This window comes from Athene noctua, chromosome 1, assembly GCF_965140245.1.
Source record: "Athene noctua chromosome 1, bAthNoc1.hap1.1, whole genome shotgun sequence".
NCBI lineage: Eukaryota > Metazoa > Chordata > Aves > Strigiformes > Strigidae > Athene > Athene noctua.
The window spans coordinates 263,430,051-263,443,105 of record NC_134037.1 but is presented as its reverse complement, the minus strand read 5'-3'; the positions used below and the strand labels follow the sequence as shown (position 1 = coordinate 263,443,105).

Genomic DNA, 13,055 nt, shown 5'->3' with positions numbered 1-13,055 from the left:
CATTGAATCGCAGACTGGTTTGGGTTGGAAGAGACATTAAAGATCATCTAGTTCTGCCCCCCCTGCCCTAGGCAGGGCCACCTTCCACTAGCACAGGTTGCCCCTTTCAGCCCTGGGAGGCCGCTCTAAGGTCTCCCCGGAGCCTTCTCTTCTCCAGCTGAACCCCCCAACTCTCCCAGCCTGTCCTCACAGGGGGGCTCCAGCCCCCCCAGCATCTCCGTGGCTCCTCTGGCCCCGCTGGAGCAGGTCCGTGTCCTTCTGCTGTTAAAAGTGGTTTCAGTGTGACAGCTGAGCTATTTGCCATTGAGCTGATATGGTGTTCTTTTAAAGGAGATGCTGTCTCAGTCACTTCTAAATCATGTGTTCCAGTGTAGTGCATTTACAAAATACTTACTTTCCAGCCCCTGAAACATTGGCAGCTCGGACTTCAAGAGATTATCTTCTTGGGACAGTCACAATTCCAACCAGAGACCTGCTGAGAAGAAGATCAGGTAATACAGCAGTGTTACACTGCTGATCTTCTGGGTGAATAGTATGGTAATTCCTTAAAAGAGTTTTAATTCCCATTTGGAGTTTTTTGGTGGGTTTTTTTATTTAGACCAAAGTTTGTTCAGACATTGCACATGCCTTCATTAAAAAACCTGTATTAGAAAACTCATATAGAGGTTATTGTTTGAAGATCTGTTTTCAGGATGTAGGATGTATAGTAGCTGAATGAATATTCTGAAGCTACTATGAAGAAATTTAACTCCATCCCAGCTAAAACCAGCACATCTCCTTAGTATTTTATTTTCTACCTTAAAGTGGAAAGTCCAGGAGTTGTAGTGTTCAGTGGAGGATCAGTGAGTGCTTTTCAAATATCTAAGCCTTTGTTCCCAGCTTTGACAAGTTAGGAAGCAGTTGGATTAACTTTTTTTTTTTAAACTAAATGTAAACTACTTCCTCTATCTAGTGTTAGTTTGTGATAATTATGTCTTGTAATAATGTTTTCATTATTGCCTTGGTTATTTCTGCTTTAATTTCAGTATAGTGGTAATTTTCTCCAACATGAAGTTTTGGGTTTATTTTTAATGGGAAGAGAGGAGGAAAGAAATGAAAATGCCTGATTTTGTAATGGAACATTCATGGGATATAGTTTCGTTGTAAAATGAGTATTGTTAATGGAACGAAAAATAAAATGCCTTTGGGATTACAACTAACACTGAGGTTTTCTGAGGTCTAACAATTTGCCGCTCTTTGAAGTTAGAAATGATTTGACAAATTCCAAACTTTCACAAGAAATAAACGCTTCAAATACTGGTCCTTGACTCAGGACCAGAGAGCAGAATATTCTCTACTCCTATTTTTCAAAAGGTAGGATAAGTCTAATTCTGATCTTTTCTCCCAAAGGTATCACAGGCTGGTACCCAGTTACCCTGCCTGAAGATTTAATGCCTTCACACTGCACAAACATCATGCAGGCCATTGTGGGAGGACTGGAACTTTCCGTTACCTTTGCTCATCAGGGTGACAGAGAGCGTGTTTTGGAGGCTGCTAAGCTTTTAGGATGGAACAGTGAGGAGAGCCATGAAGACAGCGTGGACGATAGCGACGAATGGGAGCAGAGCACCAGTCCAGTGGCTGTGAGCGTCTCGACCCCAAGGGTATGGCTGCCAGTCCACTGCGTGCTGCTTGCAGGCCAGACACACCTGAATAAAAACACTTATTGCTACCTCAGGTATAAACTATATAATCAGGAAGCCACGTGGACTTTGCTTAGGAGGCCAAAATTGAGTGACGACACGAAGAACGTGACAGTGAGCTTTAAGAAACCAAACAAGGTGACTCTCGGAAGGAGCCAAGGACTGCTGTGGTTCTTCAGAGAGGAGAAATTAGAAATCCAGGTGTGGTGGGCATATGGTAAAGAAAATGATGGGGAAAGACCACTTGATACAGATCGTCTGATTGGATGTGCCTATGTCGACCTCGCAGCATTAGCAGAAAGATCAAGGACAACACTAAGTGTTAGTGGTAAGTTCTAGAAGAACTTTCATTCCTCTTTATTGATGTTTTAGTTTGGTTACTTCTCTGGTCACTTCAAACAAAATATTTCCAGCTTTATTTTGTCCTGAAACACACACTCAACATCTTTCACTGAAGATAAGGTTAAAATGCGCTTTTCTCTGAATGCAAAACTTACCAAGTTTAAATGGGTGAAAAATTGGCAGTAATGATCAGTAATACGAACAGCAATTAGCCTACATGGATTGATGAAGAATGTTTCTTCAAAATTATGGATTGGACATCATGGTAGAGTGAAAAGCAGTAAGAATAATGTCTCTTAAGGAGACTGAATGCCTGTAGTCAGAGCAAATGACTGAGCACTGAGCAGCTCATGGAAACTTTTGCTCTTTTTGGTTTCTTAGACTTCTGTCACCTATGTGGCATCCTAGCAGCCACCAGCTTGCAGGTAGATTTTTGGACAGGTCTTTGGCTCTTCCTTTGCATACACTCAGGGAGGGAAGAAGGAGCAAGAGTTAAAACAAATTTTTATGCTGTGTATATGTTCTATTCTTCATATATAGGTATAAAATGAAAAGGCATTGTTCTCAGGGTTCTCAAGAAGTTGATGTGCTTCAAAATCGTCAACTGAGCTGCCAGTGGGAAAGTGAAGGGTTTGGGGGGATTGGTCACTGGTTTTAACCTTTACAGGCTGATACATCTACCAGCACGCTGGGTGACACTTTACATAGAAATGACACTGAAAATCAAAATTCATTCTACTGCTCTGATGTGAGATCTTTACAGTAAGGAACTGTGCCAGCTGTTTCCAAGATGCTAGTTTTTCTGTGGCTTGTTTAGCTGGTTGTGAATTCTCTTGCAGGGGTTTATCCACTGTTCAGGTGCAACGCTGCAAACCTGGCAGGAGCTGCTTTACGTGTTCATGTCGTCCTTTCTCCCACTTCTGCTGCTCTGCCCAGCAGACTTCACTGTGCTGAGGAATACAGCAACAGTGAAGATGAAGGCACAGAGAAAGCTCCTGATTTGAGCCAACAGGCTTCTGAAAATCAGAGTCAGAAACTGGATATTGTAAGTTCAGAAATCAATGGCAAGCCACAAGAAGAAGACATGATATTTCTGGAAAACACAGTTGCTGTCAATATCCTTGTGGAGAGAGCAATGCATCTCAGTTTAAAAGGTAACACCACCCTCCCCTTTTTTTTCTTTTTTCTCTTTTAAATTTTTTTCTGGGATCTGTTCGTACTTCATGGAGCAATTTCAAAACCAATCCTCAAACTTACTCCGGCACAGTAAATGGATATGATGGGTTTTGAACTTGGCTTCATAGCGTGGCAACCCCAAGAGCATTGAATCGTACAACTACAGGGGAAGCAGGAGGTTAAACTATCCAGCCTCTCTCTACTAATAAAATCCAAAATATAAATAAGATAATGTTCACTGTTACAGATGACAGCTGAATTCTGAAGTTAAGCATTATCTGAATAACTTAACCCCAAGACACTCATATCTCAAAGACTCTTGCAAATTAGCATTTTTAGCATATAATCAATTTGTAAAGCTGGCTTACTCGTGCTATCTGGAGACTGCCAGACGCAGCACTGAGGAAGGGCAATGAAAGGGCAGAGCAGGCTGAGCTCACCCAGGCTTGACACGCTGCTTCCTGCTCTGTAGAGTGGGAAATACAGTTCGGTGCCTACTCCCTGTGCTGAGGGTCACCAAAGAATTGCTCTTTGCTTTTAAATTGATGCTAAGCATATTAAAATATTCCTCCCTAGCAGGTGATGTTTGGTTCGTGATGTGCAGCAATGTAATGCACTTGGTGGATTGGCAGGTTTTTGGAGCTTTTTTGTTTTTTCCCTCAAGTCTCAGTCTGTAAGTGGATCTGTTAAAGATGAGTTAAACCCTTTAAAATACCTCAGGTGTTCTACCCTTCACCTCGAGCACCTCTAGCACTCGATCACTTTGCATTTACTCAGCACTTGGAGTGATCTGATCTTGTTCGGGCCATTTCATGCTACTCAGGTACAAACAGGAGTAAGGAACTGACCCAAGGTGAGTTTACTGGAAAACTTCTCTGTTCAGATCAACTGTTTCACAGTCCAGGTGATGTGCCAGAAGGGGACGCTCAGCGTTCTATGGCATGAGAACACAACTAAAAGAGTCAAATATAAGCCATGATTTAAATGTAAGTAATTCTGACACATACTGAGCCCCACAGATGGCTCTTTTATAACGATTCTGTAATCTGGAATTTGTAGTCTTTGGAAATCTGATGCAACATTGTTTGCTACTGCAAAGTTTTTGATGGGAGAGAGGAGTTTTCTTTTGACGGTGTCCACTATTGCAATATTTCTATATTCAAACAGCACCTCATTTTAGGGGATTTTTAGAAGTAACTAACCAAGAGGCAACTGATACACTGAAACAAATGCTATATAAGCTGGTTTCAAGAAGAACTTTGATTCTTCATGATAAGAATTTCATTCTTGTGTTGCAGTTAAAAAGGCTCGAATACATTTCCAGTCTAATATGTTCTGGATGATAAACTTCCTGGAATTTGGGAAGAATTACTTAAGATACACAATTTTCAGAAACTGAGTGAAGATACAAAATGCTTCCACAAACCTTTTCATATTTCTTGTTGTCAATTTTCCTGTTTTCTTTCTCTTCATCTTCCAAATAATATAAAGAAAAGGAGTAACTTAAATTTCATAACATTGGAAAGGAATGAAATTAATTCTATAAAAATGCAGAAGTTCTACAAAATGCAGAAGTTCAAACCGAGAAGTCTTTTCTTTAACTTAGTTCTAGCTGTTTTGAGCACTGTTTTGAACACTAGCAAAACAGAATTTTCCATGCATCTTTTAAGGACTGAAACCACTTTAATCTGCAGTTGCTAACTTCTTCCTGCTACGTTTTTCATCTTTTTCTGTTCAGTTCTTGTATCCCCAGGGAACAGATTTTCTTTGACCTGTGGTAGCCATTGTCACCTTACGCTGCCAGTCCTGACCGCATCACTCAGGAGGTGCCCTAGGCTTAAAGATTTTGTGTTTTACCACCCAATTCCTGAACCGTCAGGTCACACACCTCAGTTCCTTCTCTCACCTCATCCTTCAAATGCTGTTTTCATAAAGCAGAGCGAAGCTAATGTTTCTGAGTGTAACTTTGCAAAGTTCAGGCATTGGGAGCTGCTAGGCTACATCAGGCTCTGTAAAATTTCTTTGATTATGGCTGAGCTTTCTTATTAGAGCCAACAATTCTTTCTGTTATAGGCTTTTATTTTCCTAAAAGAAAAACAAGCTGACACTTGAGAAATGCTGGTTTTGCCTTTAACTACAAAGATTGATTTTAGATCTGCCTTTACATGCAGGAGATGGTGAGCTAGTCTGGGCAGGTCTCGCTCATTTCTTTAAGCTGAGCTCATGTTGCCTACATCTGTGTTTGAATTGTCATATCTACAGTCTTGCTAAACTGCAAAGAGTTTTGTGGGGGTGTTTTAGCCGAAGTCATTGTGGATATTTAAAAAATAATAATCCTGTTCTCAAGCAAATCCTCATGGTCAAGGCATAAATGAGCAGTAACTCAGCTACTATTAATCAGTCACACTGGATCATATTTTCACAGATATCAGGAGAAAATAGAATTATTTTTAGTTAAACGAGATACATATTCCTCAGTTTTGATCATTCTGGCCAGAAAAGTCTTGGAAAAGTCCAAAACCCCATGCTGAGTCCTTGGAAAGCAGAAAGGAGGAACCAATCTGTAATAACCAAGTGATGGTTGCAAAGTCTGACCTTGTTTCCCCTTGGCTAAGTCCATTTCTCCTAGCACATTCTGCCAACAGCTCTGTAAGCTGTAAAATGCTACTACAGCTTTACAAGCCACAATACGCTGCAGCAAATTAATCTCACTGAAGTGAACATGACTAAAGAGTCCAAGCCTGGAGGAGGGTTCACATACAGAAGGGAAGAGGCCCTAAGCATCTCTCCTCCTTTTTGGGCTATAATTCAGTGGAAGTGATTGTACAGATTTTGCAGCTTTCATTCAACAATCTCTAATCCACAGTATCCAGCAGCATCTGAGGAACACCTAGCCCAAGTCTTAATTTGACCTTCTATTCCTCTGATGAGAAACTGTCCACCTCAGAGTGCAAACACACCCAATTAAGTCAGGCTAGTTAATTCATTATCTGTTTTCTCACAAACCTTTTCCCAGGTTATTTCAGGATGAATGAGGGAAAAAATGCTTATGGTTCCAGCCTTGAATTATGATTACACAAGGAATCTTGTAAAGGTTTCACTGGTGCACTGCAGAGTGAACGACATCCTCATTGCTTCGCTTGGTGATCACAAAGATCTAGTTTGTGTATAGATTACAAATTATATTTCCTGAAGCTACTTAAAAAACAATTTCAGCAAAGCCTACCTGCTGCCCCACGTAGAGCTCCCTGGACTAAGACATGAAGACCATTGATTTCTCCCTCCCTAACTCTGATATAAACTTTAATGTTTTGACCAAAATGTTGAGGCTTTATTTAAACTAGACTTTGTTCTCTCAGATTGCCTGCTGGTGCAGTAGTAAGACTGGTGGGAGCACACAGGCACTTAATAGTGGCCAGGATTTTGCTTTCCATGTGCTTTATCCCTGCTCAGAGCCTTGGGAAAATGGTGGGAACTGTGACACAAACTCCCACTTCCACAATGGGTATGAAGGGCAGTGGGAGAAGTTGGGAGGGAAGCCAGCAAGAATTTGAAATAAAATTGTATATATTGCTTTTTCCTCTTTATTTAAATCTTTGTAACAGAGAGTGATGCTTGTTTCCACCTTGCAGGGATATTAAATTTCTCTAACTATTTCAGCCTTTTTGAGATTAACTGTAAGAGGCTATAAAGAAGTTTGTTATCCTTGGGTATCGTTAACACCAGCTGTTCATTTTCTTATTTAGTCAGTACAACTGAGCTTCCTCTCAGCAATCTAGCTGTTAAGTCAAACTGCCTTTTGGAACACTGGATATTTTCTATGTTTGCCCTGAGGATTGCCAAACTCTCTGGTCCAGCGTGGAGGGTAGATCAAGCTCTGGAGACCTGGGTTTTATTCCTAGCTTTGCCTCTGACTTCTCAGATGATCTTGTGCAAATGGTTTTTCCATGTCTGCCTTGAATATTCCAGTGTCTGCTTGGTAAAAGGTTAATGTAATATTTGCTCCCATTGTAAATATAAAGTATTTTCAGCTCCACCAATGAAAAGGAGTATTTCCTAGATGGTAGATTTCTCTGCTAATTATCTGTTTTTAATTGCTGAACTGCCTTTAGATATATTTTTTAAAATTACTAATAACAAACCTGTATTTAATTCTGTATCATTTTAGGGAGTCCTTTGACAGAGCGTGAAGTAACGGCACCCAGTAGCTGTGTATCATTTGCTGTGGCTGGTGCAGATGCTCCAATAACCACTTCAGTAATAGAAAATACAGACTCACCCATCTGGGACTTCCAGCAACAAGCAAGGTAAGTGATGTGGATTCGTACAGACACGCTGGCAGCCAGGCTAGGTGTGAAAAGGACGTAGCCAGTTGGGAGGGGAGTGCTTTTCTACTTACTGAGCCAGTACTCTCAGCTAAAAATGCTTGGTTTATGTTTTACGATCACCATCTGCTCATACTGGGTGAAAAATTGTTTGAGGAGGCTTGGTCTTAAAGCTAATGTGAGAAAGGGCAGTTTGACCTGTGCTGAACCTTGGCTGCATTGTATTTTGGGTAAGATGTTGGGTGAGTCAGTCTGTTTCCACTCCTCTGTAGTTTCCCTGTCTAGAGGAAGGGACTACTAATAGCTAAAGGACTCTTGGGAAGGTTAATTAAGACTTGATCCAATTTATTGGCTTTTTCTGTCTGTTCTACTTCGTTTAATGCTTAGAAATCATGCCCTGGTTCAGGACCAGAGCTCTAAGTTTGGATTCACCTACTGAAATTTGATATATCTGGAAGTTAGTTTTCTGACTCTGAGCTGTTCAGCTGTGGCTTCCCCTACAGTCACTGGAGGGATGCAGCCACCTCCCGACAGTCACTTCACCTGTGTCAGAGACCCAGCTTAGGACAGAATTCCCTAAGGATACCTGTTTCTCTCCAGTGACTGCCAAAATAGTGTAGGGAACAGAGCTCAGACTTAGATATCTGAGCCCAAATTAGAGCAGATGAATTGACCGCTCCAAGAAACCTCAGCAGATCAAGTCATACGTGGTAATATTCAGTAATAAACCTCTGTTTGCAATCTTGTGCCCTCTCCAGTGTTTCTATACCAGATTTTAAATTAATTCCAAAGCAGTAGCCAAAGGCGTTTTCTAAATGACATGGAACAAGTCTGTTAGAGGCAACAGGAAGCAAACTGAATTTATTTTGACAATCACACATATATACCAGTGCCTGCACAGGAGCGGGCTTTTCTGCCAGACTGCTGAGTTGGGGTTTTGGCTTTAGGGAATTTGTAATATGAAGATTAAACTGTTGAAAGACTCTGATAGCTGAAGTTTGAAAGTTTGTTTCAGAGATTGCTTATGCTCAGAGCCATATCTGAACTGCTTCAAGCAACTTAAAAGCTGTTCTACATTTGACACCTCAGTTTTCAGGTGGTTTTTTTTTCTAGAAATCAGCTTCAAACATTACAGCTTTCAGTCATCACCCCAGTGCTTTGTTGTCACTGTATTATTGAGTCGTGAGATAAACTGTATTTTCCTTTCTTCAGGGTTTTGTTGTCCTGTCTTTTAAATTTTCAAGCGCGAGGAGATGGAGATAGTACTTGAATACACAAAATCCCAAACCATGTAAAGATAGTTACGCTTTTGAGGCCTCAATGATTTGGGATTTTGTTGTGTTTCCCCCTGTCCCCATCATTCCAGAAGGAAACATTTGTCTGGATAGATACAATGGCATCGAATCTTTTGAGACATTTTACTTCACTGACTCTTTTTTTCCTACTTTGCATAAGAAATTATGATTCTCTTCTTACCAGATTATCCAAAGAACTTCTGCTGGATCCACAGCAAACCTTGGTCTTCAAAGTGTGGCATAAAGCAGGTAAAGTTTGTGGTGCAGTATTGAGAGGAGTGTCTTTTCTGCCTCCCTTTCCTTGGGTGATGTGCATTTAATACAAGGAAAGTAAATTCTGTTAAATAAATTGGAGAGTAGAATTGTAAAGACATTTTTTCTTACCTTACACTAGAAGAATGCTGGAGATAAATACCCATTGATTTCCTGCCCCTTAGCATCCTGCTTTTCCCCATTAATCATCTGGCAAGGTTTGGTTAGTTTGTATTCTCTCCATTTTTAATTTGACAGTGGTTTAGAGGTTGGATTTTCCTACCGAAGGAAATTCTTTACTGTGTCTTTCATATGCTGTTTGTTGTCTCTGCAGTTGGTTGAAGTGTGGCCAGCCAGTCGCAATCAAATACATTTATAGTGGCATGGATATATTTTAACTATATATATTATATTTATAATTGCTCCTGCTTTCAGTCTCAGCATTTATTGGGGAAGTTGAAGGCCTTGGGTTTCAAACCTAACAACATAAAAGCTTTTTGCAGGTGTTTTTACTGCTGTTTATCGTTAAATGATAAAAGATGCTGCTAGTAGTTAAAACTGGTGTTTGCTCATTCTATCGCTAGCCCAGATCCTCCAATATTTGGTACCAAGCAAGCACAAAAATCCGTGGGTTTGTTGTTGGGAAGGCAGCCCTACTTCTTCAGTTCAAACTGCTAGGATATGGTCTTTAAAATACTGAGGTTTTTTCCTTTCTTTTTACATATCAAAGTTCAGCTATCTGATTTTTGCTTCAGAAATAAACTCCCTTTGTAACTCAGCCTTTCTCTGTATTATACAGAGTGCTGGGTGTACACAGTGATTCTCCTGCCAGTCCTTCTCCCTGCCCTGGTCTTTCATTGTCTCTGCAGGGACATTTTTAGCTGAATGTAACTGCTAAGGTAATCCAAATAATACCCTTTTCTTGGATAGGATTGTTCTGTACTTCAGGTAAATTTGCAAGACAGAAAAGACAAAATGTTGCACAAAACCGCAACGGTGTAATGACATAATCAGCATTTTTCTGAAACCTTTGGCAAAGTGAAAAAGGAAGGAACAGGAGTTTCTGAAGTGAGAGTGCAATTCCAGAGGCAGAATGCATTTTAGAATCATTGAGGTCAGAAAAAGGCCTTGAAGCTCCTCCAGTCCAACCATGAACCTCACACTGACCATCCCCAACTCCACCAGATCCCTCAGCATTATATCAACCCGAATTTGCTGGGGTCACCAGCTTGGCCTCCAGGTTCATTTTTTCAAGTCTCTTATTGTCTTTTATTTCTAGCCTATTTTCAAGCTGAATATTTTTCACTTTATTACAACCTTTGTTCAACTAGTTCTTCTGATTCAGTATTGCAGAGGGCACGAAACCCTCGTGTCCTTTCTTACACCTGCAGCAAGGCCCTCATGCTGCTGTGAATTATTACCAGTGTAGGTGTTCAGGTTAGCAGCAGCTGCAACAGGGACAGCTATTTTGGCAAATCCGTAGGGAGGAAGCTGGTTTAATTGCTTGGAGCAATTTTTCCTGCTTCTCAGTCAGACACCATAGGTCTCTTACTTTGAAGCATGTCGACAACCAAAATCTAAGTCTCGTTTCTGTTGTCTCAAACTCTGTTTTCTGTTTCCTCTGCTTTTTTGCAACGCTCTTTACTTGCTCTTTACCTCCTGAGAGCTGTCAGCTTTTAAACCATTTTTTCAGTTTTATAAGATGTCTTTCCTATAAAGCCTAGACATATTTCAAGGGCTAACTGGCTGATTTTTAGCATTCCTGACAATGTTTTGTTTACATGCAGTTTAAGTTAATATGTGCTTTATATTCTTCTTCCCCAGAGGCCGAACGAGTGATAGGATTTGCATCAGTGGACCTTTCTCCTCTTCTTTCTGGCTTCCAGCTCGTGTGCGGGTGGTACAATATTACAGACTTCAGTGGACAGTGCAGAGGGCAGATCAAAGTAGCAGTTTCCCTTCTTCAAAACATAAATAATCTCAAAGAAGAAAGGCAAGCAAGGATCCAGACCCAGCCACCAAGCTCTTCAGTATGTACTTCAGTTTCCTCCCTGGTGCATATCTGATTAGATTCCTAATAATCAGCACTGACTCCAGGGGTTTCTGAAGTAAGGAGTAAACATAGCAAATTCGGGGTACCATAATGGATCAATCTGTGTAAATATACCAGAAACACTTAATTCCTTGTTTAAGAATTCTCCTGTAGGTTTCCATGGTAGCTGCAGGCAACAGTAGTTGCAGCACCCATTCAAACCTAGATCATTAACATAGTGGTGGCTTCACTCTGTTGTTGCTTCATGGGTGTTTGGGGGTTTTTTTATTATTATTAGGAGAATATTCTGTGGTTTAGGATGTCTGGGAGCCTGGCATTGTTCTGTTTGCTGCTTTGGGTGGCAGCTGATGCGTAAAAACATACTGTAAATTCAGCCTGTCCTTGGTTAGGGAATTTCTGATTTGGCAGAAATCTATTTTTCTGGAAGATTTGCCATTTCTTGTGTGTGTTTTATTCTCTAGCCTTTCCAGTTACACTGGGTTGTGACATACACACGTAATGGAGCCCCTATACCCCACTTACCATCACTTTACTCTTCAGTAGCGTGGGGGGAATTCACAAATATTTCTGAAATAAGAGTGTTGTTAAGTGGGACTTTGGATCAGTGCTGGAAAATCCTTTGAAAACTTAAAGCTATTTAGAAAACTTAAGTTTTTTGTTTGCTAGCTCAGCAAGATACTACTTCAATTTCTCTGTTTTCCTCCTGTGGAAGGTTCACATGTGGTGTTCCTCTTTATTCTAGGTGAAGGCCAGCTTTCCAACATTTCCCAGTAATGCTGCAAGCTTTTCCAAGAAGACACTGAATACCTTGTCAAAGGAAGTCAGTGTTCCCACTCAAGACCGGTAAGTCTGCTGGCTGTTAACCATTTTGATTATTTTGAGGGCTCAGAAATCTACCTGAAGAGTCAGTAGAGTCAGTATACAGTGGATATCAAAAATATCAGTATTTTTGATACTGAAAAAATATCAAACCTTGTCAAAGCTCTTTCCCTGTATTTGGGCTTAAGGTTTATACCAAATTCCCTTTACCAGTGAGAGGCTGGCCCAGGAGATCACAATCCTGAGACAGGTTCCTTTCTACAAAACCCAGATGTTCTTTTTCTTCTCACTGATATTTCCCAATTTGTTTCATTTACACATTTCTACGTTAGGATTTACACTATCCCATTGCTAAAACTGGCAGCTATTTCTTCCAGGCCTTTGCAAGAATAAATTTTGAGGTTTTTTTAATAAGTTAGAATAGAGTATTACTGATACATCCCTTCTGTGGGCTGTGACTCCTGTCCGTGACTGAATGACAGTTGGTGAAATGCTGTAGTATTGCACATTAGGCCCCGAGGGAATGGCCTCAAGCTGCCCAGGGCAGGGTCAGGCTGGCTCTGAGGAAGGATTTCTGTGCAGAAGGGGCTGTTGGGCGTTGGAATGGGCTGCCCAGGGCAGGGGGGAGTCCCCGGGATCCCTGGAGGGGTTGAAGAGTCGGGCTGAGCCAGCGCTGAGGGATCTGGGGGAGTTGGGAACGGTCAGGGGGAGGGTCATGGTGGGGCTGGAGGAGCTGCAGGGGCTTTTCCAACCTCGACAATTCTGTGATTCCAGGACTAGGCCTGTCAGATATCCTACAGCAATTCCTGCTTTCTGTCCCTTAAAACAAGCACCAACGACTGTATATTTAACTGGCAACATGTGAGAGAGTGTTTTAAGTTATGGTTTGTTTATTTAGCATACACAGGAGATGATACTTTTCCTGCAGCTGTGTCTGATGTTTAGAGGGACCGGGGGCCACCATTCTGTGGTCTAAACAGCTGCTCGGCAGCTCCCAGCAGACATTACAATTTCCCTATCAGCCTCACTATTAACCAGTGTGGAGAGGATAGTTGCCGTTTACTTTATTTCAGTGTAAGTCTGGAATGGTAAATGCCATTCCTGACGATGT

At 41.1% G+C, this 13,055-nt stretch overlaps 1 protein-coding gene across 4 annotated transcripts in view; it reads left to right on the top strand.

The window, feature by feature from the left end:
• Window positions 1-13,055, top strand: part of C2CD3 (C2 domain containing 3 centriole elongation regulator) — a 52,604-nt gene that overhangs the window by 24,532 nt on the left and 15,017 nt on the right. For all 4 annotated transcript variants that reach the window (XM_074919037.1, XM_074919019.1, XM_074919028.1 and 1 more), the window contains exons 22-28: window positions 402-491; window positions 1,390-2,010; window positions 2,864-3,178; window positions 7,369-7,507; window positions 9,005-9,069; window positions 10,897-11,102; window positions 11,868-11,968. In XM_074919037.1, the coding sequence (XP_074775138.1) occupies window positions 402-491; window positions 1,390-2,010; window positions 2,864-3,178; window positions 7,369-7,507; window positions 9,005-9,069; window positions 10,897-11,102; window positions 11,868-11,968 (1,537 nt within the window). The remainder of the gene's footprint in view (window positions 1-401; window positions 492-1,389; window positions 2,011-2,863; window positions 3,179-7,368; window positions 7,508-9,004; window positions 9,070-10,896; window positions 11,103-11,867; window positions 11,969-13,055) is intronic.